Source organism: Peromyscus leucopus, chromosome 2 (assembly GCF_004664715.2).
Source record: "Peromyscus leucopus breed LL Stock chromosome 2, UCI_PerLeu_2.1, whole genome shotgun sequence".
NCBI classification, from domain to species: domain Eukaryota; kingdom Metazoa; phylum Chordata; class Mammalia; order Rodentia; family Cricetidae; genus Peromyscus; species Peromyscus leucopus.
Genome location: NC_051064.1, coordinates 89,441,524 through 89,469,210, shown reverse-complemented (window position 1 = coordinate 89,469,210; position 27,687 = coordinate 89,441,524). Strand labels below are relative to the sequence as shown.

Below are 27,687 nucleotides of genomic sequence, written 5' to 3'. Positions count from 1 at the left end.
TCTTCTCATAACATTTCAGAAACAAGGTAAATTTTAACATGTTTCATTCATTTATTCTTAATTCATACTGTCATTTCTTAGAGGTTTTTAAGTTATGTATCATAACAAACATTACTGATTTGTAATTAGTACATTAATTATCCATATTCATTCCTTAGTTAATTTATTCAGCAAACATTTACTTTCTCCTCCATATGTAAATAGATGTCTCTGAGATGCTCTCAAGTCCTATTCTCCTAAGCATTTTAATATATTCACAATACCTTCTTGTTTACACAGTTGAACTTTGTTGTTTATGAACTAGGGGTTTGCTAAGTCAAACTTCTGCACAAGCCTTATGCTGTGTGTTACAGGTTCTGGCTTCTTGATTCATGGCCTGCCCCTGCTTCTTTGGTCTAGCATTTTACTGTCATGTGACCTACTAATGTCCATGTTGACTTCAGCAGGGTAGTTTCATTCAGTTTCAGGGTAGTGATGACTCGTCGAATGGTATTTTCTCCATCTTAAAAGTTGGTTAAGGACAGCTTCTGGCATCTAAGAACCTTTGGAAGCCAAGGTTCTTGGGCACATAGCTCCTAGGAGGGCATTAGGACTTCCAGTGCCCTTTTACAACTTTGGCTTTCTTGGAATGCTGTCTGGAAGGTGCTGAGAGTCATGTTTGCATCTGCTGTGGGCGCTTCCAGAGGCTGAGTAGCAGGGAACTCTGGCAAACTTGCTTTTTCTCAAATGTTCTACCGTCCCATTGGAAGGTGTGCGCTGTTCAAGGTTTTTGGTCATGTATATTATTAATTTACTTTCTTTTCAATAAGCTCCCGTTTACTCTCAGATTGCATACTGAGTTTTACAGTGCTTAGGCTGGGCCTCACCATATATCCCTGACTAGTCTGTATCACTACTATCCCTGGATTCCCTCTGTAGACCAGGCTGTCCTTGAGCATGTAGAGAGGCACCTGCCTCTGCCTCCTGAGTGCTGGGATCAAAGACATGCATCACCATGCCTGACCCTGAAGGGTTTTTTTTTAAATTACCATTTTACTGCATAGTATACCCAGCATGGTTATGACCATACAAACTGTAGTGACTATTAAGATATCTATATCCAATAGGAAGAAACTTGACTAAGTACTATACAATCATAATGCCTTTATAAAAATGTTTCCAAAAGATACAACTGGTAAAATTCTAGTCATTTTTATCCATACATTGTCAAATAACTTGGGTTTCTGAAGTGGCCACAGCAAATAGCAAGTTTAGTGGAGAGTGATGCACACAGACACTGGAGACTTCCGGTAACTTGTCTCTTCTGAGGGATGACTGAATTAGATAAGAGGGGGACGGAAAGACTGTGACATGGGTCAGATACCTGGGGCTCCACAGGAGGGAGTGACCCCAGTCTGAACAGTCTGAGATGGATACATCTCTGCTGTAGGAGGCAGGCAGATAGTTCACAGTCTCTGAGGCAATTAACTACCTACATCTACATACCCTGCATCCCATGCCATATAGATCAAGGTTCTACAGATCAACTTTAAGGCATATGGCTACTGTGAGGTAAGAAAGTCCACATTTCTAAACCTCTGGCATACTTCAGGTCCCAACAAACATCAGTACTGTAGCTGTCTAAATAATTCAGATAACTTTTACATTCAGCATAAAAATAGTTTTTGTATAAAGAAGGTTTACATATATGAAATAATTTAAATGAAACAATTAACAACTTAGCAGAAGGTGGGGCTCTGGAAGTTTAGAGCTAAGACTCTTCTTGCATGTATAGATAGATTTGAATGTATTTTAGTAGAGAGAGATCTTCTCTACAGCGCCTTGATTAGTTCTCTGCAGTAAAACACACGCCTTTTAATCGTACTTTCTGAGGAACATTTGAAGTTAATCTTGGCCTAACAGATATTAAAATGCAATCAAATTGATAGACATACACTTTAATGTTATTAAAAGCTCTGGGTGAAAAAAAAATTCTTAAAAATGAGCGATTCTTTGGCGCCCCTACACATTCAGCCGAGGGCAGTTAGTTGAGGTTGTGGCTAAGCAGATTGTGTGTTGGAGTGGATTTCAAGGGCTCCAGCAACCTGCTGCCAAGTCTCCAGTGCACTCTGAATAGACCTCCTGAAGGCCGGAGGGTTCAGCTGGCCTCGCACACTGCCCCTTGACACTGGCTGCCTAGTTCTTCACTTGGTATGTTTTCTCTGTTCTCGAATTCACATCGAGAGGCACATCGGTTTGGAAAAGTCTTCCTTGGGTGCCTTGCTCCTTCTCCAAAGTTATTGCCAGATAGGGTTTTTTTTTTTCCATAGTTTTTTTGTGTTTGTTTTTGACCATTCTAGTCACTACTATTCTTTCCTCTTGCAAAACCTACAGAATATATTGATTATGCTGCTCACTGGGACAGTTTTACTACTATCTACATTTCCGGAGTATTTTAATGTTTGCACAAGTGTTTCATTTGCTCTACGTACTGCGCTGTATATTTTGTATCCAGTGCAATGCCTGCTTGTAATAGGCACAGGCAATAGCCTTCCTTCCTTCCTTCCTTCCTTCCTTCCTTCCTTCCTCCTCCCTCCCTCCCTCCCTCCCTCCCTCCCTCCCTTCCTTTCTTCTTCCTTCCTTCCTTCTACATATATATTAATTTGTATGTGTGTGTGTGTGTGTGTGTGTGTGTGTGCATGTGCTCGCGTGCATACACATACACGTGCACGAGTGCATGCGAACACTCATGCAGAGGCCATAGGTCAACATGTGATCTTCTATCATTCTTTACCTTATGTTTTGAGGCAGTATCTGTCATTGAACTTGGCTGGTCAGGGAACCCATGAGGTCATCCTTTCCACCTCCCAGCATGGGAATTATAGGTGCATGCTGCCATACTTGTTTTATATGGATGCTGAAAATCTCAACTCAGATCTTCTTGCTTGCACAGTAAGGACTGTGCCCACTGAACTCTCTCCTCATTCCTCAGCCAATAGCTTTTTAAAGAATAAACTTCCATCCAATGGGTTCATTTGTCTTCGCCTGATTTTAGCACATTTTAAAAACTGTTCTGTCTTTACCAGCTACTACATTTTACCAGAGGAGGGTTATAAACACAGGAAGGGAGCTCACATCTGATTAACACACTGTGTAGTAGATGTGATGCTGGCTATCACTACTGCTACTTCTTTTATGCCCAAATAACCATATGGCTAGGTTTCCCCTCTTATTGTTTGGAAACTGAGGCACATTCTGTATAAGTGGCAGAGGGTTTGGATTGAAAGTATTTTTGTCCTTAGACTCCAGCATGTGGAGTGAAGATACAATGAACATTCATTTATAAAACCTTTCTAATATGGATTTGCAAAACACTTTGGATTTTATTTCATATTCCATAAGCTTTATTCATTCCTGCCCTAATTTTAGATTTACTTAAACCAAATTATACACATTGTGGTTTTATGTTTGTTTATTTTGTTTATTTTGAGACATGGCCTCACTATGTATATCAGACTGGCTTCAGACTTGCTACATAGTCCAGTCTGGCCTTGACTTCTCTATTCTCCTGCCTCAGCCTCCCTAGTGCTGGGATTACAGATGCATGCCACCAGACCTTGCTAACCATCATGATTTTTATTTTATTTTAATGCTGACGTTAGAACTAATAGAGGATAATAGTCTTGGATCCTTATTTATTTATGGAAGTCTCATATATATAAACGATTTAGTCCAGTGCAAGCCTCTTGTTTGGTTCTAAGTAATGGGGACTGTTTGTTCTGCTCTGCCCTTATCTACAACCTGGGGAATGACAGATGCAGTAATTTCTAAGATGAGGGCATGAATGAAGAAGATTGGGTAGTGGGAGGAGAGGACATGGTAGCCCAGGGATCTAGTGTGAGTGTCTGCGATGCCCAAACTTGACTTGAGTATTTGGGGTCTTACCCACAGCATACAAGGAATATCACATCTGCAGGTCAAGAGAGCTCTTGCCCAGAGCCATGAAAAAATTAGTGGGTTTATATATGAACAGAGATAACTGTGAATAGCACTTACAACGTGTCTTAAAAAAATGTGTTCCTCAGCGCCCATAACCCAGGGAACTGGAGTCAACTTCCCAATCGGAGAAATCCCCAGCCAGCCGTACTATCATGACATGAACTCTGGTGTGAACCTGCAGAGGTCGCTGTCCTCTCCACCGAGCAGGTAATGACCGTGATGCTGTGCATGCTTTCACCCCTTATGCAGACAGGTAGGCCACAGTACAGACAGACAGACAGTAAAGAGGGGTAATACTTGTTCTACTGACAATACACAGACTTTGCATTTTTGTCAGAATCATTTTTTTTATATATAATCTCATATTGAATGCAATTGCTGTTCAAAGCTCCTTTAAAGTTTTTATTTTGGGGGGAAGGGGCGGGAATGAACTATATTAAGATTTTTGTCTTATGGCATGAAATATAATTCTGCCAGTTAATCTTTTGGCAATTTTAAAAGTGATACTGGGAGTTAGAAAGATGGCTCAGTAGTTAAGAGCAAAAGTTGCTCTCACAGAGGGCCTGGATTCCATTCCCAGCACCCATAGGGTGGCTCACAGCCATATGAAAACTCCTGTTCCAGGAAACACACCATTTTCTGACTTCTATGGACACCAGGTGTGCACATGGTACACCTTCACGCAAACCATTCACACACATAAATACATTTTAAAAACCATGTAGGTGATATTGCTTGCAGTGACCCCTCATTGATAGCCAGTGCATCCTGACAACTTTCGCTGTAATACCACATCTGCACTGAAAAGAGTGTCATTCCCCTCGCCTTAAAATTAAAGCCTGATTTGAGACTGCAATGTTCGATTAATTGAGGTTCTCTGACTAAATCAGTTAGCTCTCCTGGTACCAATGAAAGCCTCAGCTGCTCCAAGACTGGCTTAACCAGTCTGTGCTCACATGTTTTCTTTTTCTCCTACCTTTGTAACTTTCATTCAAGATAACTATGATAGATGTGGGTTTTTTCCTTTTTGAGTTGCGTCTTCCACGTACGAAGACCCATCTCGTTCCCAGAGCATTCAATATATCCACAGACTAACATAAGAATGTACATGAATTTCATAAAACAAGCACGCATTATGCTAATTTTAAAAATAAAAGACAATCTGGGAAAGTATTTTTCTAGATTCTTTTCAGTAATGAAGGCTAATTGTCTTTGAATAGTTGTGGGAATATCCATATTTATGTTTATAAAGTAAGGTCGATTTTATAACATTTATGGCCCAACTGTATTTTCATATAATTAGACTGTATATCAAGATAATTGGGTTTATTATCACCGAAATTATCTCTGATATGTTGAGGTCTTAAAAGTGCTTTAATTTTTCTAAATTTAAAATGTGAATTATGATTTTTTAATTTCCTCCATTTCGGAACCGCATGTTGTCAGCACAGGTCTTTCATCATGGCCAACCTTCGTCCTTCAAAATAAGCAGGGCTTAAAGACATTTCTCTGTGACTCCTCGTGGAAATAAATTGTCCTCAGTTTTTTGCATACTGCTGCTGACTCATAGCGGAAGAAAATTACATTAAAGGGAGAATTTAAAATATATGCATAAGCTCTAAATTTGTATACTTTTGGTAGAGACTAAAGAGATATCATTTCTGCTAAGCTTGAGCATGGGGAGAAATTGTCATGTCAGTACTCCAGGGATTGTCAGCCAACAGTTAACCACAGTGTCACTACAAATAGACAGAGATGTGTGCAAGCTTCAAGGGTTTAGGCCTTGCAGCACCCTGCCTGGGAAACCTTCCTCCTACTGTGTGTGATTCCTTTTGTTCACTTGTCCTGGGCACATTCACTGAATTTCCCCAGATTTGCCCCCCGGTTTGTTAAAAATGGGGTCTTGGTTTGCATGCAGTCTTTGAAATAATCTACAGTTCCAAATTTTGGTGGCATTACGTTTATTAACAGAGCATAAAGTTAATTCAGGTGGTATTTTGCAATTGTTGCATTAGAACATAGGTTAAAATAGGAATTCTTTAAGTAAATGACCATATATTCATTTCAGAGTCAATAATTAGATGTTCACCAGGGTATTGGTTGGAGCATATCAAAGTAGAGTGTCTAAAAGTATCACACATATCATAAACTAATTTTTAATCTTTGCTGTGGGTACCTACTTTTCTTTGTAATAAGTAAGTCATGTTTTTCCACTCAAAGTATTTTCTAAAATCACACCATTTGATTTGGCAAGAATCATTTTTCATGGTTGATCTTATGAATAAAGGACCAGTAGCCTAATTTCTTTAAGGAAAAGGTAATGAACATGGAATACTTAAAACTAGTAAAGTTCTAGAAACGGTCTTCATGTTATTAATTACAAGGTCAACACTAATAATTAATATTTAATAAGTATCTTCAAACTTCAAGCCATTTAACTGAAAGCTTTATAGTTATTAGCTCACTTCATCTTCTCAGCCAAACCCTTTAAACTGGGTTTTATTATTTCCACCTTACAGGTGATTAGCTGAGCTCAGAAGGGTTGAGGAGTCTGCCATTGGATCTAATAAATGACTTGGTCAAACGTGGGCTTCTGAAGCTGTTTCACCGCCCAGTTCCATTGCCTTATTCCCCAAAGCATTGCGTTGTCTGTGGCAAATGCTGTGAAGTGAACAGTGTTAGTATCCAAACCATACGATGAATCAGTGCATCTTTATAAAATGTTAATGTTAGCGGAAAAGACATATTGAGAGTTCACTTGTATTGACTGAAGTTCCCCTGAAAAAAAATCTGAAAAGGTAAATATACTAAACATTTTTTTGTTAGGTAGGGATGGGGATATGTTTACATACACAGACACAGACACAGACACACACACATACAGGATAGGTAGTATATAGTACTAGTAATGTTCACTATTCCTGTGGATGTCTTGAATACTCACCATTCTTTCAAACTATCACTTTAACTTGGATTTATGGAAGTCATTTTTTTTTTATCAAGTCAATTTTTGGTGAATGCTACACATCTTTCTAGAAAGACTATTAATGCCATTATTATTATATTTTAACAGCAAAAGACCCAAAACTATATCCATAGATGAAAATATGGAGCCGAGTCCTACAGGAGACTTTTACCCCTCTCCAAATTCACCAGCTGCTGGAAGTCGAACATGGCATGAAAGAGATCAAGGTGGGTAAGAAGATGCCTTCAAGGGGCATCAGAGTATATAGCATTGCTTTATTTCATGTTGCACTTTGTCACCATTTCCTAAGGTGCCAATATGGACTCTACTTGAAATGATTTCCATAAAATCATTTTTAAGATAATTTTATGAAAGTGGTCAAATGTTATCAGAGTTTCAAAATTTCTGTTTTAATTATACCTTATTTTCAGACAAAATGGTCTTTCAGAGCCCATGACTATGTAAACAGCTGACTTGGGTCCATCTCCATTGGATGGTAGAATTGCAACAGAATGGCACGTTCAGACTCAGTGAGCTCCTGTTGATCTCTCTGTGAGCGTGCCGGGGGTGGGGGTGGGGGGGGAGCCATCTCAGTTACTGAGAATTCTCACTTCAAGGAAGCTGTAGTTCCTTCTGGAAGTAGGTAGAGCACAGATAACAACAGATGAAACTGGGATGTGAGAGCCTGTGTCTAAGTTAATCCAGTTGCTTCCTAGGTAGCACTATGGCTCAGTTCTAGGACAGGCAAGGAGAAGAATAACTTTTCAGAAATCTGATTTAGCTTTCCGGGTTCTGACTTGTCTTTATTCTTGAGATGTCTTGGATTTCCTGGTTTTTGTTTTTTTTTTTTTTTTTTTTTTAATAACACATATTCATGCCTTTGTGCACAATAAGGAGACATTAAAGGTGAGGGAATAGACAAATCATCTACAACTTTTGTCTCTTTGTCTGTATGTGTGTGCAAATAAATTTGTATAGTAACACCATAAAATATATTTGTAAGTTTCTTTTAAATCAAATTCCGCATGTTTAAAAATATAGGAGAGGTGTGTTTCAGCTTAGGACTTAGGTGTGGGTCTGTGGGCTTGGGCAGCTGTGTGCTGAGAAATCTTATCAGACAGCTCACGCATAGCCTATGTCACCTCCTTACCAGGACTTCCTTCTTGCTCATCAGAATTTCATACTGAGTGACATAGGATTTCTAGAAGGATGAGGCCTTCATGGGGAACTGGACTAGCAGTTGGATTACCTTGAATGTTGATTTTTTTTAAAGACTTCCTTTTAAAATATTTATCTTTGTTATGTGTATGAGTGCTTAGCCTGTATGTATGTGTGTGTGCCATCTGGGTACTTGGAGCTTGTGGAGACCAGAGAGGGCATCAGATCCCCTGGAACAGGAGTTACAGATAGTATGAGCTGCTATATGAGTGCAAGTGCTCTTAACTGCTGACTTGTCTCTCCAGCCCCACATTTAAGAATTTTTGTTGCTTTTTCAAGACAGGGTTTCTCTGTATAGCAGCTCTGGCTGTCCTGGAACTCACTCTGTAGACCAGGCTGACCTTGAACTCACAGAGATCTGATTGCCTCTGCTTCCTGAGTGCTGGGATTAAAGGTGTGCACCACCGCCCGGCTTAAATATTTCTTTCTTTATTTAATGCATGTATGTCTGTATGACGATATCAGATCCCCTGGAACTGGAATTACAGACAGTTGTGAACTCCCACGTGGATGCTGGGAGTTGAACCTGGGTCCTTTGGAAGAGAAGCCAGTGCTCTTAACCTCTGAGCCATCTCTCCAGCCCCACATTTAAGAATTTAACTAGTAAAGATGATGCAGGGAACAGGGGACAGTTACATGGAACGAACCAAATCAGGGCCAGGCACTGAGGCGAGGAAGCAATGTCAGAATGGCCGTTTGTGCTGTGAGATTGGTACTGCTGATGGGAAAGAAAGTGGGGGGTGTGGGAGGTTCTTTTTACAGAAGGATTGGCAAGTCAGCTACAGTTTCGGCTTTGAAGCTCCTAGCTCATTCTTCACGCAGTAGACACAGTTTATCAGGAAGCAATGTTTCAACTGCTGCTTCTTCCCCAGGGCTCTCAGGAGAAAATCCCCAGGCCCTCATCTGACCATAGGCTCACACTCCGCTTTTCACTCCTCTCCTGGCATCTGGGCCGACTACTTGGTTTGGATTTTGGAATGCGATGCCCAAGAACTTCTTAGAAGCCATGCCTTCTGAATTGCTCTTTCCCAGCTCTTCATCTGGCAGATTTGTTGATACCCTTAATGGCCCATGATCCACAGAGGAATTTCAGTCTAAATTCGTTTTTCCTGCTTTTGTGTCTTGGCAGCCAGCATTGTTCCTTCATTGCATTCATAGTATTTAATTCTGGATTTCTCTATTGGAGCAATTGTTTAGATATGTCTATACCATGGAGGCAACTGTTTTGACCCTGGCTGCCATTAGCACCAAGGGCAACACTGATGCACAGTAGGGCCATAGTAAATATTGATCAGGTAAATGAATCACTGATTGGCACCCAGTCTCCTTAGTGAAGGGAAGAAATAACAGAGCCGCAGAAGTGTGGATAAGGATAAAACTCACAGATCTTCATGCTTTATTCCTTGTTTTACTGACATTGTCACTTTATTCTAAACAAAGCTGTATTTTCTCTGTCAGAAAATGATCCTGGGACAGACCCTGATGGTAGTAGTGACAGCACCGAATACTTAGGGATGAATGTGTGGTTCAGGTGTAGGTGTTCTTTATTATAAAGTGTCACTCTGTAAGAACTGATTTCCCTTCCAGCCATTCAGCAAAGCCCATCTCACATCGTAGTATAAAACAGTTTTGAAAAGTAGCAGGGAAACTGTCATTCTTTCTCTTTGTGAAATCATGGCATTGTCTTGATGATTTTCTATTGTAAGGATGACTAAAACTATCAGAGAAGGCTGTAAAAGCAAATTATAGTAAGAGGGATGAGGAACGTTCCATTCTCATGTGTTGCTTAAAAACACCTGTCACTTGAAATGTGAAGACTCTGAGGATTCTGTAGTGTGCACAATGAGCCATTGTGGGAAGGAGGCTTCAACTAGGGTGGAAAACCTGAGGACAGGCAGCGCTGCCTTCACAAACTTGCTGAGCCCGACACGGTGCTTTTGTTCTTAGACAGAAATCCATTTTTCAAATTTGCAAAATCGAATGCCCCACAATTGTTCTTGCCCATCTTCCTAACATTCTTTAGGCACCCTTGTCTGCTGTGAAAGCATGGTCTAAGGCACTGCTGAGTGAGCATCGCTCACAGTGCAGGATGGTGCTAGCATCTCACAGTCATTTTTCACATATTGTGGTACTCAGTAGCACTCACTGGTTGATCATCATAGGCTGCTCTTTTTAATTGGCAGAAATGCTAGAGTTTATTATTATGCCCTGGATATCTGCCTTAATCTATGATTCTTAATTCTCTATTAAAATCTCTTCTGGCCAACCCTATCAAAGCTGAATTTTGAATTATAAGAATAAAAAGTGACAAAATTATGTATATGATATTACAATGTTTTTTTATTCCAAGACAGAAATAAAGGATGTAATGTGACCAAGTTATTATTCCTGTTTTATTTTTAAAAGTATTTATACAAAACATTCATACCAAATCTAGCTTTCATGTGCTGAGTCTACTTGTGTAGTTTTTAATAATTTATTGTAAAACATTTTTATTTTTGCATATTAAAGACATAGTTGTATATTGCTTTTTCTTGTCAAAACATATTTTCTAATTATAAAAATTATAGGTTTTAACTTTGCAAAGGTAGACAAGACTATTTTTAAAATAATTTAGTATTTAAATGTTTGACAGAGGAGTATATAACTTGTTTAAATTTCTTCTCATGCGCAGTGATAGGAATTAGATTTGTCAGTATTGATCTGAACAAAGAAGAAAGTAATAATGAGCATGAGGAACAGAGAGTAACTACTGCATTCCTTTCCAAAGGTCTAGCTAGAATATTCCCTTTGCTTAATCTCTCCTATGAACCCTTAGGTCGGAAACTTCCAACTGCCTCGTTTTTCTCTTCTTTTTTTTCTTATTTTTGGGGGGTATGTTGAGGATACAACCCTAGGACTGATGTCTACTGTTCAAGCATTCTACACCCGAGTGCCAGCCTCAGACCTAAGTATTTCTTTGGGAGATCTTAATGATTAAGTTAATAAAGTATGCATGTCTTTGATTCCAACATTTATCCACAAAGGAGTCTCCTGATAACTTGTCTACATTTAATTATATCTCCCTGAGTCTACTGAGAAACTTGAATCCTAGCTGGCTTCTCTAGAAAGGACTAGAACAATCCTATGTAACTTCTAACACAGGATGAAAATTTATGCACATCGTGGTTTTTTTTCTCTATTTCAGTACTTTCATGAGACTAAATCTGGTTGTATTCTAACGTCCAGTAATTTAACAGATTGATCGATAGCTTATACATTGTTGAAAATTTCTGAGTGGGAAATTTAATGGCTTCTCAGTCTGATAAATAGTATGGCAACATGTAATCTTAGATAAAATATAAACTTAAATGGACTTTTCTTGCAGCAAAATTTTATTAATTTCTATGTATTTAGGACTGAGATAATTTGGCACATTTAACATTTATCAAATTCCTATCATATGACAAGAATTTTTATAGGAATTAGTCACACAAATATGATTAAGAAAGTTGCTAGCCTTGGATCTGCTAAACAGAAAATAATTGTGATTTATGAAAAAAGTCTTTACCAACAATAAATAAGTAAAACAAACTACAAGGGATTGTCTTTATGCTTTGTAGCTAATTTATTTTTGAAGTACCATGAGCTATAACTCTTTACACAAAATCAACAAGGTGGAATCTTAGAAAAACTGACACTACTTATACACTGATACATAATCAGAATTAGTTAAAAAATCCAAACTGAGCTCTTACGACATCGTATTCTGATTTCAACAAGTTCTAGAGAGTACAATTAGTAATTTTTTTTAAAAAATATTCAACAGCAGACAGCATAGCTCAGTGGTAGGTAGAGTGCTGGCTGGGCACGCACCAGGTCCTGGGTTCCATTCCCAGTACCACACACAAACACACAATGTCACAGAAGTTCTGTTGTGTAAACAAGCCTCTCCAGCAAGTCTTTCTGAAGTTTGGGTCTATCTGTAAGTTCCTGCCATTAACTTTGCAAATATTTTCCTCAGTGAAGTCCCCCAGGCCCTAACCTTCAGTTTGTGCCTCTAAAGCCCTCCAAGGAGATAGCGTTTGCTTTCAACAAATGAACGCAAGCGAAGGGCCTGCAGAAGAGTAGGAGCTAAAGCCTAAGACGTGTGTGTTCTATCTTGAGCTCAATCAGGAAATAAGTAGGGGTTCATGGAGTGAGGTAGCATGGGAGAGAACCAGATTCAAGAGCAGTACTGCTTAATGTGAGTTCAAGGAATGTTCACAGATGTGCCAGATATGAGTGGTCAACCAAGTTTGGAAAGTTCTGTTTTAACTCAATTTAAACTTTTTTTCCTCTGGTGAATGAATGTTTAATATTCATTTATTTAACATTTTAATATACTGCTGTGCGATGTTACTTTCCAGGAGAGACTGCTGACTCCATTAGATTAGCTTATTATGTGTGGATTCAGAGGCCTCCTCCCCCACAGTGGGAGGAGCTAGAGGGAACATTAAGCCCCAAATTGGGAAAGTGCCAGAGCCCAAACTCTTGTTTGATGAAGGCTGGAATCTCAAGGTTCCTGTGAGCTGTGGGAGCTGAGTGAACCCACAGCTTTCATGCTTGGCTGGGTAGCTGTTCCCTGAGAGTCATTAACGTTAAAAGCAGTCCTGGAGAAGGCAGGGAGTGACCTGGCAGGCGAGACTTTCCAGTCGCCTTTAGGGACCCATTGACCACCAATTCCGTTCTTAGAGTTGGCATCACAGGAATCAAATGGCAAATCCTCAAATACCGGGTTTTTTTTTTTTTTTGTTTGTTTGTTTGTTTGTTTTGTTTTGTTTTTAAACATGAAAAAATAAAAACACAGGTAAAAATCCTTTGGTGAGATAAACGTGTATAGGAACTGGTTTGAATTTAATGTGTAAGCCCAGTTCTAAATCTTCCTTTTTCAGCTTCTTACAAAAAGTATCAGAAGTCAGGATCTGTAGCTGAGCCCCCCTGACCCCCCCACACCTTCCACCCCTGGAGTATCGGAAAGCCAATTTTAGAGTCCCTGCCATGTGTGGATTATTCCCTTCAGCTACACTGCTGAAGTTGAAAAAAAAAAAAAAATCACATGACCATCTTCAAAACAGAAAGGAGAACAGTAAATTGTTCCTGAAGGCTCTCGTTAGAATTCTTGTTGCCTGCTAATTAACAGATATCTGTCCGCCTTTCATGTGTTTGAATGGAGAGCGGCATGTTGGGTGGGGCGAGCTGGTGTGCAAGTTGCAAGGGCCCGTACTGGTTAATATGGAAAAGTTGAGCCCTAGTTTCGTGCTCCGGAAACTTCATGATTTAAAAACACCAATTTTTCAGGAAAACCTAATACATAATTAGTCCCAAATAATACCAGCTTTCTGTTTGATAACTCGATGAAACAGATGAAAATTGGCAAGTAGGAGCCCTGAAGGCACCGCGTCCTGGAATGCCTCACAGCGTACTGTGGCATAGTCGAACTTTTTGCTTTAAATCCTTTTATACTCTGATTTACGGTTCAAGCGTGTTTTGGAGAAGTTTGGAAAGTCAGAGTTACTAGACTATTGATAGCCCACACAGCGAGAACTTGATTTTCTAGACAGATCACGGAGCACCGGAACCCCCAGACATCATTCAAAAGAAATGAACTGGGCCCGTTTCCCTCCAGTTCACAGGCCTTCTTCGGAGAGCAGGGGATCTGGCCAGTGTCCCTCACAAGTCTCCCCAGGCAAATGGTTTTCCTGGAGAGCTTCATCGTAGACCCTGTTAGGCATTGAAGAGCAAAAAGAAAAGAACGGAAATAAATTTTTGCATTTTTCAGGGTTCTGTAAGAGTCTCAAAACACAATTTTGTAATGCAAAATATGTAAATACATGTATATAAAACCAACTCATTAATGCTAGGATTAAATATTTTAGACTAAACATGTTACAAGTATGAGCAGTTTCCATGAATAAGTGTGGAGGAGAGCTGGTGTGTAGCAGGTGACTGGGTATAATTTTTAAGATTTTTTTCTGCTATGAAACATATATAAAGAGAAAGATGAAGTTCATCTGCGTGGAACATTACCCTATATAAACTGTAAATTCTCTGCCAGTGTTGCGTTTTCTATCTCCCAGCAATTAAAAAACATTTTAAGTAAATCATGTCAGTTTGGTTATGCATACTTCTAAGAGTTTCCTACAGGTTTTTGAAATACATAGTACCATTTCAGTTTAACAAACACAGCTCCTTAGTAGTAAACTAATATACACTCCGAGGTTAAGACCCCATAATATCTTGAAGGTTCTCTTTTTGAGTAAAAATTTCAGCATTGCCACCCTTTTATTTATCCTTTCAAATCTCTGTTTATCCTTTACCAGATAGCCTCTTCCTTTTCTTGGGTCATCAATTAAAGAAACTATGTAAATTTAAAGTGTATATAAATGAGAACAGCAAGATTCTGTTTTTACTTGGGGCTGTCATTTATTGAATACTTACTACCTGTCAGATGCTGAGCTTACAATAGCTTTGAATCACTTTTGAAAATCCCACCTCTGGTCCAGTGAGATGGCTCACCAGGTAAAGGCACTTGCCACCAAGCTGAAAGGCCTGATTTCAGTCCCCAGGTCCCAGATAGTAGAAGGAGAAAACCACTTCCTGCACATCATCCTTCAGCTTCTTTGGCTTGCACAACTGTCCCACCCTTTGGCCTAAACATTGATTATGAGCCGTAGTGATAATGGTTGGAGTTTCTCCCATATGTCAAAAACAAAGAAAGAAACAAACAAAAACCTAAATATGAAGGTTTCTTTGTGTTCAGTGTTTTGGATTTTACATCCCTTATAGTCAGAGAGTTTGCCAGTTTCTGTGGACTTGTATTTGAAAATCTGAAACACTTCTAGAAATGCTTCATGATGTCATAGTGGAAAATTCCACACCTGACTTCATGTTTTGGGTTGCAGTCTAAACACATACACACACTCAAAGTATTGTATAAAGCTGCCTTCAGGGTATGTGTATAAGGTGTATATGTATACATGAATTCATGTTTAGACTTGCATTGCGCGCTAAGATGCTCCATTATGTATGTGTCAATATCCCAGACTCTGAAATCCCAAACTTCTGGCTCCAAACTTTCACCAAAAGGACATTTGGCCTGTCTTTGAGTTTTTAAGCTTTTATTAATGTAGATCTTTTTGAAAAATCCACAAGTCTTCCATTTCTTAAGTTACCTTTTCAATGTTTACTTTAAATGCTCTCATTGAATAACATAATAATTGGATTGTTTATGTGCTTGGAGGCAGTGAATGTTTTGCCTTATACTTCAGGAATGCCAAAATCTCACAAATACATGTCCTGTCCTGCTCCATTCTGGTACAACCAATGATTGATAGAGATTGAGTTATTATACAGAACCTTGTTATGGGATCAGTGTCTCCTACTTTGAAAACAAATGACTCAGCCAGACAGCAACATTTATTTTCTCTAAGTAACTGGGGGCCTAGCAATAGGAGACCATTATCCTGTGACAATATTCTGTTTCATTGACATTATCTCGAAAATGTAATTGGTCCATTACTAAATAGAGGTTTTGTTACTGATCAATTTCACATGATTTCTAAAACCATTAGGATAATAAATATGCCATTCGAGTAATTTCATTGACAGAACATTTTTTTCTTCATTTACATTTATCGGGGGAAAATATAGATTTAAACACTACAATTTATGCTAGTTTTGGCTACTTTTCCACTATAAGAAACAGAATTTATGTGCAGTGATCATATTTGCATTGAGTACTGAACAGATGACTTTAAAATTTTTGTAAGTTTTTTCTACTTGCCAAACCATATCAAATCATAATTGTTCCCAAACAATTAGTTTTCTCTCTCAAATTTTATTTGAAGTAAGGTCCAGGTCATTTCTAGGACTTGGAGGCTTTCCTGTAAATCTACTAAAGTAGCACATCACTTAAATTGCTCTAACTTACCAGTGTGGAAGACAACAGTGTCTATAGCTACAAGATCTTTGCGGGTCTTGCAGCATAAATGTTTCTAAAAGCGTGGCTATTTCCCAAATGTCCACCTCCAAAAAGTCATCTGTAATCTTGTTAAATTAGAACACTTCCAGTATCTTTCTGACTTTTACAGTTAAGGTTACAGTATTGATTTTATTTTATAGTCCATGGCTCTCGGACGCTTAACACTAACAAGACCCCATAGCTAGATCTTTCCCCAGAGACTACTGAATCACACAGCCCTTTGTTTACCTATGCTGATGCTTAAAAAGGGAAGAGAATGTGCTTCATGGCCTGTGTACTTGTTTGGTGGTTTGTTCCCCCTCCCCTTTTTCAAATTAGGTTTACTGACATTACTCAAGGTCCTTTATAATTGCCAATGGACAAGAGCAGTTTGAAGTGTTTTAAAAAAGAAATGTAATTTATCCAGTATTCATTCTTGTAGGCCTGTTCTTTATTATTCAAAAACTTGTTTTTAAGCTTTCTCGGGGAGGTATTTGTGAGTTTCAAAGCAATTTCAGCTTTAGCTTTGCTTTGGATATAGGTGTAAGCCTAAACACCCTTTTGTATGGAGATGTGTTGAAGTACAGGCTTGCAGCGACATGCTACTCCACTGTGCTTGGGTTAAAACATACAGGAGTCTTCCACTATCACAAACAGTTTCAAGTTGCTGAAGAATACAGTAAGCACTATACTCCAGTGTGATTAGGACTGAATAGCTTAACACTTAGAGCAAGAATTCCTTTATTTAGACCATACATTACCATGCTTTTCCCCTTAAGAAAAACTGATTTCGTTAAAAAAATAATAAAAAAAAATAAGTTGACGTCTTACTCTCTTGATGAAACCTGCCATTTTTCCAGTTAATTCTAGGATGTGAGGTACAGAGATACACATGCATAGATACAGGGATGCTTTCTGAGCATGACAGATTTTTTGAATCATCTGGCATCGTCATCAAACTACTGTAGTGGGATTATGTCCATATGCCTTGTTATTGCTTCCAGAGTATTTTGTTAACTTGAGTGTGTAGGAAGTCCTTACCCGCATTTACCACACAATTGTGAAATCTTGCATCTACAAGAGTCCTTAGAATCTTAGTCACAGGTTCTCTTTACTGTGATTTCAGAGACAATGTTTTCTCTTGAACTTAGTGACTAGTGTTCTGTTTAGCATTCCATCTTAGAGCTTTGCAAAACAAGGTATTTCCTTTTCATATGTGATGTTGGACACACAACAAGATCCATTGTCATCAGCTCAGTCTTGGGAATTAATAACAGTCTTTGGAGCTGCAAACGTATTTCTAATATTTTGATAAAATATTTTTCTAGAAGTTTTTCCTAACATTTATATAAAGTATTTCTAGTACTTTTGGTAACAGTAATAGCTTTTTATAGGAAATTTGGGAAGGCAAACTATAAAATACAAATAGGAAAAATAATTGCCTCTGATTATTTCACAGAAGTAAAACCTGGACTGACTCTAATTAATGTTTTACTGACCCATGTGAGTTGAGTTTCTAGGTAGTTTTCACTGCATTTTCTACATGTTTCAACTTGAGTCATATTTTTGCGCTGTTGGGCCTCTATGAGATAATTTTGTGTTTTGTTTTTCATTTGTAGTACATTGGCAGCTTACCCTTCATTCACTTTCCACTGAAGATATCTGTGACCATGCTGCTCTTTGGCGCTATATATATTATGTATATATAATTTGTTGCTTTTCTTTACCCTTTTTTTTGGAGGTGGGAGGGGGGTCTCTAGGATGACTTTGAACTCCTAATCCTTCTAAGTCTGCTTCCTAAGTGATAGGATTAGCTGTATGCACCACTATACCCAGTTGATATCAAATTTTTGAGTTCCTGCTTGCTGATAAATTTGTAGGTGATTTTTTTTGAGTTCTTATTATCTGAACACTACTGTATGCAAATCCTCTTAGCTCTTTTGGGCTCATTCCTCTCTGTTTCTTTTCACTTTTTGGGCCTTAACAAACTGTAGCCTCATAGCAAATCACCAAGTAGAAGCTCAATAAAGAATAGATACATTTTATTGTAAAATATACATTTAACTATAAAATACTGGATTTAGTTTTATGTCCATTCCTAAGCCTTTTTGGCAACTACTGACAGAGGATCCAGCAAGGTCTTGATCACTTTCTATTTATACTACCAGTGCACAGCTAGCTTATCTTCCCCGTCACGGGAGAAATCCTGAAGATGCAGCCCAGGGCTCTGTAAGCAAATTTGAAGTATGTTCTATAAAATGTATTTATGAAAGTTTCTCTAGGGTCTTGACTCTCCCCCTGCACCTCTCTTACTCTTGTGTGTGTGTCATTTGATCTATCAGGGATTACAACACAGCTTTTCTTCCCATGAGCTTGGCTGGCTCTGTTTCACTCTGAAAGAAGTGGAGAAACTGGAAAAGCACATGGGATTGTGCAGAGCTTTCAAGTAAAGACAGTGTGCTCTCTTTCCCCTGACCCTCTCCCTACCCTTCATTTCCCTCTCCTACATTTTCTTCCCTCTCTTCTTCCCCTCTCCTTACTTCATCCTGCAGGGCAAGCTTTCTGCTAGCAGTATTTGATCGATAGTTAAACCCTGTGAAAGAAAAGATCTGTCAGTCTGCACAGGGAATCCAATTGTGGTAAATACATCCGAGCTCCGGACTGGAATCTGAAATAATAATCAGGCTATTTCAACCTAGCTTTGCTGACTGCAAGCTTTTATAAAACATTTATAGCACTGTAAATAACAGGTAAACCTTTCTCTCCTCAACTTTATCTTCCCCAAGGCAGAATCACAAGAGGAGAGACTGTGGTCTCTCTCAGCATTGAGTTGGCAAACCATGCTCTCTGCCTTCACCTTTCCTCTGGGCACAGAGCCCAAGCCATTTCCTTGTCTCAGAGTTGACTGTGGATTTGTGGCCTGAAGTAAAAACACCAGATTCCAGCTCCAGAGATCGTCCCACACACTTGATTTGGAAGCCCCTCGTTTATTATCTCATCTCTTCTAAATAACATTATTATTTTATGCACATAGTTCATCTTTTTTATACTGTCTCTCAGCTTCCACTCAGCATTTTAATGGAAAGCAGAAGTGCCCCGTTTTAGCTTATAGCTCATCTTTCACTTTTAGTGTTGTACATTACTTGACAGTTTCAATGAAATAATGGATGTGCTGACCACCTTTGCCTTCATCCAAAAATGAGTTTGGTCTCTGAAGAGATTTTCAGTGTCCCCTACAGTTTGTGTAAACCTGTAAAAAAAATTTAATGTAAAAATCTAAAATCTACAAAAGTCCAAAGTAAAAAGAAAAGTAGAGAACTCTGCGGGACTAACAACGTAGTAAGATGTTACTATAATATGATCTAGTCAAACTCCAGTCAGTGCACTGCCTTTGAGTTAAATATTCCCACACAGGAGATTTGTTTCCTGGTCTGCAGCATACCAGAGGGTCAAAGTTCACAGAAGTTTCCCAGCTGTTTTTGCACTGTACCTTGATTTTCTTCTGGAAAAAAAAAATAGTGTGTGTGTGAGTGTGTGTGTGTGTGTGTGTGTGTGTGTGTGTGTGTGTGTGTGTTGGGGACAGGAGGAGATATCTTACAGTGTTCAACAGCTTAGTAATGTAAAAACAAGATAACTTAAACCAGGATTATAGCTTTTTTAAGCACAGAAATAACACATACATTAGCATTCAATACTAGCAAATGAGAAGATAGCCAATGTTGACTTGTATGCATAAAGTTCATTTAAACTTGTTTACAAGTCTGACAGGTAAGTAAGGAAGACAGCTGAGGAATATGTAAAATAATCAAACTTTTAAAGCATTTCAATGCAATTACTTCGTTGTTAATTACATAGAAATATGTTTTCCTAAGCCATAGAACTGGCACAGCCGTTACTATGTTATAATTTAGTGTCATGGTAAGCTAAAAATAACAGCTTCCAGAAATTTAGGGTCTCTTGTGTGCTTTTGCATAATTAATTTGAAACAGTCACAAATCCAATGTGTTATAGGGAAGAAGAATAGAAATTTTCTTAGAAAAGAAAATGCTTTGTTTTCTACGTAGGCTATAGAAATTGGGGTGGTAACTCTAGTGTACTTAAACATATTGGAGAAGCCAGCATATTGTTCCCAAATATGTGCAAGAGGAGCAGGTGTCCCCGGCAGGCAGGTGTTAAAGGTGGCTGTTCAAGCTTGCCCTCGCTCACTGGTTGACTTTAGTGAAGTTCTGCTAACAGGTGGCTAAGTGATTGGAGTGCCATGTGACATTTATCCCGGGAGCAACTCAGATGACAGACTGCTACAGACTGAGGAAGGGGGTCTTTGCTTTGATGAAGAAATTGCCAAAACTCATGTCTCATTAGTGTTTCCGAAGGTTCTTTGGACGTGAACAACAGTTTAATTAAGGGCTGACGTAAACACATTTCTGCACACTTCCCCTGCAGCATTTTATCACATTAGAATCGATCAAAATTGTTGCCTTGGGCTGACTTGAACAGATATACATCTGGAGCTCCATTTGTGCAAGCTGCTGAGGAGCAGAGTACACACGCTGCACATCGCCGCGGCTCTCTCCTTTGTAGCGGAAATTACCTTGTTGGGAGATGAGTTGATCTGACTCCTTATTTGCTTAAGCTTTTATCTCTTTGAAGTGATGCTGTGAAATGAATGACACATCAGGGCTTAGGATGTATACATGCTACAGTGCCAAAAATTCACAGTGTAGCTAGTAAAAATTATAACTTGGTTTGCAACACACTTGTTTAAAGATAGGCTTAAGGCCACATGAACTTTTATCGGTAGCTTACTCAAACTTTTTTTTTTTTTTTTGGTGGGGTTTGGAGATATTTTATTTTATAATTCACTATATAATTAGTTCTAAAGCCATAGCTAATTGCCCAATTATGAATCAGCACAGGTGTGGACAGCAAGGAGTGATGCCTTTAACAGGAGCCTTTCTTTTTGAAGACTTGGCCTCCTTAGTCTTTTGTCATGAAGAAGAATCCTTGGTACGATCTCATATTACCATGGTTGTAATTACTTAATAAATTTTTGTCTTTCACGTCTGCCCCTCTAGCTGGATTGTGAGCACAGTAGCACAGGGCCAGTGGGTCTTGCTTAGCACCTTGAACTTGTATGCAGCTGAGCCCCCTCATACTTACTGGGTGCTCAGTGGTTGGCTTTGATGTCTCTCTTTGGCTTCCATTCAATTACTCTTTTGTTGTTGTTAAGTCATTTTCCATTATGAACCTTAGGTTTTCCTTTTATTGAAAATAAATATTTTCTCACATAATATATTCTTATTACCATTATTGGAATGTGAATTTGAAGCTAACCATCATGGGTTAATTTTGCTCACTGTGCTACTAGTTAACATCCCATCACACAGGTTATTTCACATATAAGAGATTTGAAAATATGCTACCTAGATATGGTAGCTGCTTTACCTCTTCTATCTTTTCTTTGATTCCTATATTTTTTTGTACATTCATTTCATTCCTAAGTAGTATGACCTTCCATCAGCTACATCATTTTATATATATGTGTGTATACACATATACACACACACACACATACACACACACACACACACATATATATACATACACACACATATATGGTGGAAGAGATGAAAAAATGAATAAGTCATCAAGTAACATAAGGTTTGAGATTGCTAATGAAATATAGATCTCAAAATTTCTTACAAGTATTTATTCACTCATTTATTGTGTTGTGTATGTGTATGCACACACTTGTGTGTATGTGTGCAAACCTTGGCCTGCATGTGGTGGTCAGAGGAAAACCAGTTCTTTCCAACTCTGAGTTCTAGGACTCAGATTCAGATCACCAAGCTTGGGACAGGTGCCTGTGCCTACTGAGACATATTGCTGGCCGTAGACCTCAAAAGTTTCCCCTGTGGAATTATGGTTTGCCTAAGCATGTTCAACTAGACAAGCATTGTGTAAGTACAATAAAAGATTAGGGAAGCCCAGTCTAATAAGTGGGGGAAACATCACACATTAGGAGGCAGAAGGATGGAAGAACATTCCCTCGACCCCTCAACTTCACTGTTAAAATTCTTGATTCAGATAGAGACAAATGCAAAGGTCTGGTGGCAAACATACGTGTGTGTGTGTGTGTGTGTGTGTGTGTGTGTGTGTGTGTGTGTAACCCCAACACTTGTGGGGCTGAGCCAGAAGGATCCTGAGTTCAAGACCAGTCTGGACTACATAACAAGACCCTTTCTATATAAGCCAATTAAATAAATGAAAAATAATATACAAACTGGAAAAAGATAGAAACTTCCAACTACAGATGGTCATCCTTTGGGAGAGTTTTCCAACGTGAAGTAATCTCATTTATGAATGACCTCTTCATAAAGAAGACTTACATCTTGTCCTGCCGTTAGGGACTTCCTGACTTTTGCTTCTTTCTCACCAGTCATGAGCCATTCCTGCCCTCTTCTTCCAGAAGAACTACCAGCTACTTCTTGTCTTACTGTCTTTCTTTCTCTTCAGTGGCTTTATCTTATGCATTATTCAACTTACCCTTTATTATGTATGTATTATCATTCAACTTATTATATATTTATACATTGCCCAGCTTTGTCACTCAACTAATTTTCAATTTAATCTTTTTATGTATTATTCTTCACTCTTGAGGAGCAGTAGGTTGCGAAATGCTCAGCGTTTGTTTTTCTTGACAAAAAGGCCACCAAAAGCCATCTCTTTCACATTTTCAGTCCCCAAACATTTTTATATGGTATATGAGTGCATTAAAAATAGAAATGATGTCATTCTTAGGTTGGAAGTCTATTAGACTACAGACTTTCAAAATAAAATTAAAACCAAAACAATACAAGTTAGATTCGGGGTTACAATGTAATGTCTAGAAACTCAGCCCTGATTTCCCTGCATAAATTGCCTTTTTATTTCCCCTCAGCCCACAAAGTTGTGTTTTCCTTTGAGAGGAATTCACTTTTGTGTCTCTGAGTGCTCAGCATAGTGCCCTTCCCATGCCACACAGCAGTATTTCTTTATTGATTAATGGGCCCAGAATTAATTTCACTTAATGGGAAGACAAAGAAATGATGCTCCATTCTAATACCCTCCTGTTCTTTCTAAAGTCAAGAAAGTGTCAGGTGCAGTTGCTCACTCTTGTTTTTATTGAGTTATTTTGTGGTTAAACAGGAGATAGCTTGTAGTTTTTGTTACCTCCTGGGCAGCCCTTACCACTCTGTTCCTGCTGTGTCTCCACTGAAATCCCATGTTCCTCATATGAAAAGACTGCTATCGTTAGACACGTGTCTAAAAGATCACACACACACACACACACACACACACACACACACACACACACACGCCCCACAGTAGACATCTGGTGACTACTCACAAAAGCTAAGGGCATTATTTTGTCTAAGAAAAAGTTTAAATTATGTAAGTGAAAAATAACGAAATCACTCATAATCGTAAGCTTTTATACGAATAATATTTGACTTGTTCCTTCATGAAAAGTGACTCCTGTGAGTTTGGCTGTGTTTGGTGAGCATTCTGATGGTTGTGGTAGTTTTTTAGGCTCTTGTTCTTTGGCAGTGATGCAGCCAGCATGACTCTGCTCTGCTTCCCAGTGTACTGTGAATGTTACCCTTTTCCATGGCTTGTGTGGCACTTTACCACCCATTGTAGGAAGATTTGGAAAACCTAATTTACATAGCTCCAGTTCTTTGGGGTTTTTTTTGTTTGTTTGTTTTTAATTTACTTGTAGACAGAAGTAAATGTAAGAGTCACTAATAAGTTACTGTCTTTTTATTTTATTTTATTTTTATTTTTATTTTTTGGTTTATTGAGACAGGGTTTCTCTGTGTAGTTTTGGTGCCTGTCCTGGATCTCGCTCTGTAGACCAGGCTGGCCTGGATATGCCTGGTTCTACCTCCCGAGTGCTGGGATTAAAGACGTGTACCACCGCTGCCCAGCCAGTTACTGTCTTTTTTTTAAACCACCGCTCATTAAAAATTTGAAACAGGGATCGGAGCGATGGCTCAGCTGTTAAACTTATTCATTGCTCTTGCAGAGGACCTAGATTCGGTTCCCAGCACTCACATAGTGCTTGCTACCATCTGTAACTCCAATTTCAGGGACCCAGTGCCATTTCCTGACCTGACAGTCCACTAGCATACATGCGATACATACATACATGCAGTCAAAATGCTCACACACATTTAAAAAGTCAATCTTTTGTTTTGTTTGTTTGCTTTTTGAGACAGGGTTTCTCTGTGTAACAGTCCTGACTGTCCTGAAACTCATTCTGTAGACCAGGCTGGCTTCGAACTCACTGAGATCTGCCTGCCTCTGCCTCCCAAGTGCTGGGTTTAAAGGCATGTGCCATCACTGCCCAGCAAAAGTCAATCTTTTTAAAAAGTTGAAAACACTTTGAAATGGAAACATTGTATTGTCTATCATAAGCAGAGAAAAGGAGGTTCCTTCTTGTCTAACCATTTGTATGTCTCACTCCAGCTTTCAGTAGGCAAAGTCCAATGCTGAATCATTCCTCTCAATGTCGGGTAGTTCTTGGGTGAAGCTCAGTATTGTCTTGGATATTTTGAAGATAAACTTAAGCTGAAATGAGCTTCTATTTCCTTTTTTTTAACTTTACATTTAAATTCTGCCCCTCACCCCTTTGTGGTAGTCTTCACGAACAACTTTCTTTTCTTTTTCTCTCTTTGAGAATTGTATAAAAAAAAACCTGAATTCTAATAGATCAGTGGCCACCCATTTGTCAGAGTGTGGTTTCTGCCTTCTGCTGTCCACTGCCTCCAGAAGCATGTCTATTCCTTAAGTGCCAGCATGCTCAAAACACATACTCAGTTTTATTGGATGCCTTTACCAGAACTCAGGTAATTTTTCAAATGGTGAAAAAAAATGGCCACTAGTCTCTCACATTAATAACACTGGGAAGGCTTTTCTTATTTCAGAACATTGTGAATAAAAATGCAGGTCATATCTTTTAATGTCGTACTAAAGTTTTAGTGGTTTTCTTTTAACAGATAGAGTTCTTTTCTTCTAAATATGCATACAGAAAAATTAGAGGTGAAATCATATGACAATAAATTTGCTTCAAAAGTAATGCAGGGAACGGAAATGTGAGTGAGATTCTGAGTGGATAATGGCTGAAGTTGGCTGCTGGGTATAAGAAAACCATTATTATTCTGTCTACTGTGCACACAGTTAAAATTTTTGATGATAAAATACAAATTTTATAGGTTGTGTTATTGTTAGAGTATTTTAATATAAATTTATAAGCCTCCATAAAAATGAGCATTACTTGAGATGTTAAATCTGAGTCATCTTCCTAACCAATCAGAGGTGCCTGCTGGATATTCTGGTTAGACATGTTGCGTGATACAATGCAATCCCATAGTGACTCCAGATGATGACCTTTCACAACCATCATTAATTCACCTGCTTCGATTCTGTTCACTTATCCATTGTATTAGTATAAATACAATGTCCTACTTTTATTTCTGTCTAGCACCGTCTATATTTTGGCAATGTTTAGTATTTATGGAGTAGATGGATAAAGACATGAATACTTTTTTCATGGCATGGTTTATAGTATTTTATAATTCCTTTTTACTTCTTTATATCCCCTCACTAGATGTTTAGCTTATAAAAGCAGACAGTAAATCCAGTTCTCAGTTGTATCCCCAGACACTGGGTCATTTCAGGCATAAATTAGGCCTCTAATACATACTTGTGAAATGAATATATTAATCATGAATCATGTGTCTGTTTAAGTGGGCCTCCATCGTGAGTCCACTGTAGATATTCTACCCTTGACTTAATTTCTGGAGGGTATGTTCCATCTAAACTGTCTCTGGTTATATGTTGCCCCCCCCCCCCAAGTAACCTTCAGACACGAGTACTTCAAACCCAGATTTGCAGCCGTGTGTCCTTCCAGGTGCCTACCTCCCATCTTCATAGATCACTTGAACTACTTAAGTATTTTCTGCTGTCCCACCACTTTGGAATACTTTTTTGTTCACCTGTTATCCCCATGTACATTTAAAAAATAGCACTACATGGGGATACATGCTTCCTTCCTAAACCTGGTCAGGCAGAGGAGAGCAGCGCTCTGCCTTCAAAGGCTGGGAATATAACAGCAAATGCCACAGTGTCTCTGCTCTTAGCCCACGCACTTCCTCTCCACTGGTGACAACCTTTTCCACAGCATTTTCCTCTTTGCTATCAGCAAATGTCCCTGTCAGGAATTCCTTTTATTTATCTTAATATCCATATTTATTAGGAAAATAGAGGAACCTGATAAATATTTGTAGAATGAGCAGGTTAAGTGATGTATTTTTGTTTGTTTGTTTTTGCTAAACAAGAAAGTAAGTTTTCCATAAAAGATGTTAAGTCAGGGATTGTTTTCGTATACTAGCACCTGTCATGCCCTAGATTTTTCCACAATGTAGCCATCAAGTCAAAAGATAGCCCTGAATCATGGAAATCAAAGAAGTTAGTCAGACTGAGCTACAGAAGACCTTCAAGTCTGCAGCCTGAGGATTTTCAGTTCTGGGTTTCTTCAAGGATGCTTTGGGTTAGCTTCCGCAGAGCAAGTTTCTAAAAGATATTTTACAGCTCTAGCATGGCTGGGTCTTTGACCTTGTATATAGATTTTTTCTAAATGGGTGAGAGCAAAAGAATCCTAGAGTATTGGGAAATGAGCTGTTATGTTGACATGAATCTCATTGCTTGAGAAGGCCAGGCAGCTTGAACTTGTCCCTTTTTTCTTTGCAGATATGTCTTCTCCAACTACAATGAAGAAGCCCGAGAAGCCACTATTTAGCTCTACATCTCCACAGGATTCTTCCCCAAGATTGAGCACTTTCCCCCAGCACCACCATCCCGGAATACCCGGAGTCGCGCACAGTGGTGAGGAGTTTCAAGCTAAGAGGAAAGGCCTTCCTCTTGTCTACATAGCAAGCACTTAAGGGTGGAGGGGAAGTTTATCATCATTGCTATGGTGACTATATCCTCTCCACCCAACAGGGAGGGTTGCTAATGAACAAAATATTTTTTTCTTACCAGTTTATGAGAAAATATTTAATATTATAGAATTTTAATCACAAGGGCTTTCAAAAATGGCCTATATATTTATCTTAACTTGAACCCTAAGAATGGCCCTAGTTATATATATTCTGCTAGAGAAAGATGGAATTCCAAGTATATTGATGAGTTTAGGGGTTTTTTTCCCATAAGAACTAAGAATATAGACACTCTGTCCATAGATGGTATCTTCTATCCATAGATACGTAGTTACTTACTTGGAAGTAAAATTATTAACAAGAAAATACATGCCAGATGTTCTATATGCATACATATTTCTGTCTAGGATACATGATATATCTAATAGTTCAATTAAGAAAGAATATTCAATTAGCAGTCAGTATTGTATACTAGGTACCTATTGCTTTTAAGCCTCCTAGTGATAGTTTTATTTATTACTCTATTTATAATGATAATCTTACTACTTCTAATTTGTAGTTAG

The 27,687-nt window shown here is 38.6% G+C and overlaps 1 protein-coding gene across 10 annotated transcripts in view; it reads left to right on the top strand.

Annotated features, from left to right (window-relative positions):
- Positions 1–27,687, top strand: part of Nfib (nuclear factor I B) — a 419,841-nt gene that overhangs the window by 351,864 nt on the left and 40,290 nt on the right. For all 10 annotated transcript variants that reach the window (XM_028873297.2, XM_028873298.2, XM_028873303.2 and 7 more), the window contains exons 5-7: positions 4,065–4,185; positions 7,052–7,170; positions 26,937–27,071. In XM_028873297.2, coding sequence (XP_028729130.1) covers positions 4,065–4,185; positions 7,052–7,170; positions 26,937–27,071 — 375 coding nt within the window. The remainder of the gene's footprint in view (positions 1–4,064; positions 4,186–7,051; positions 7,171–26,936; positions 27,072–27,687) is intronic.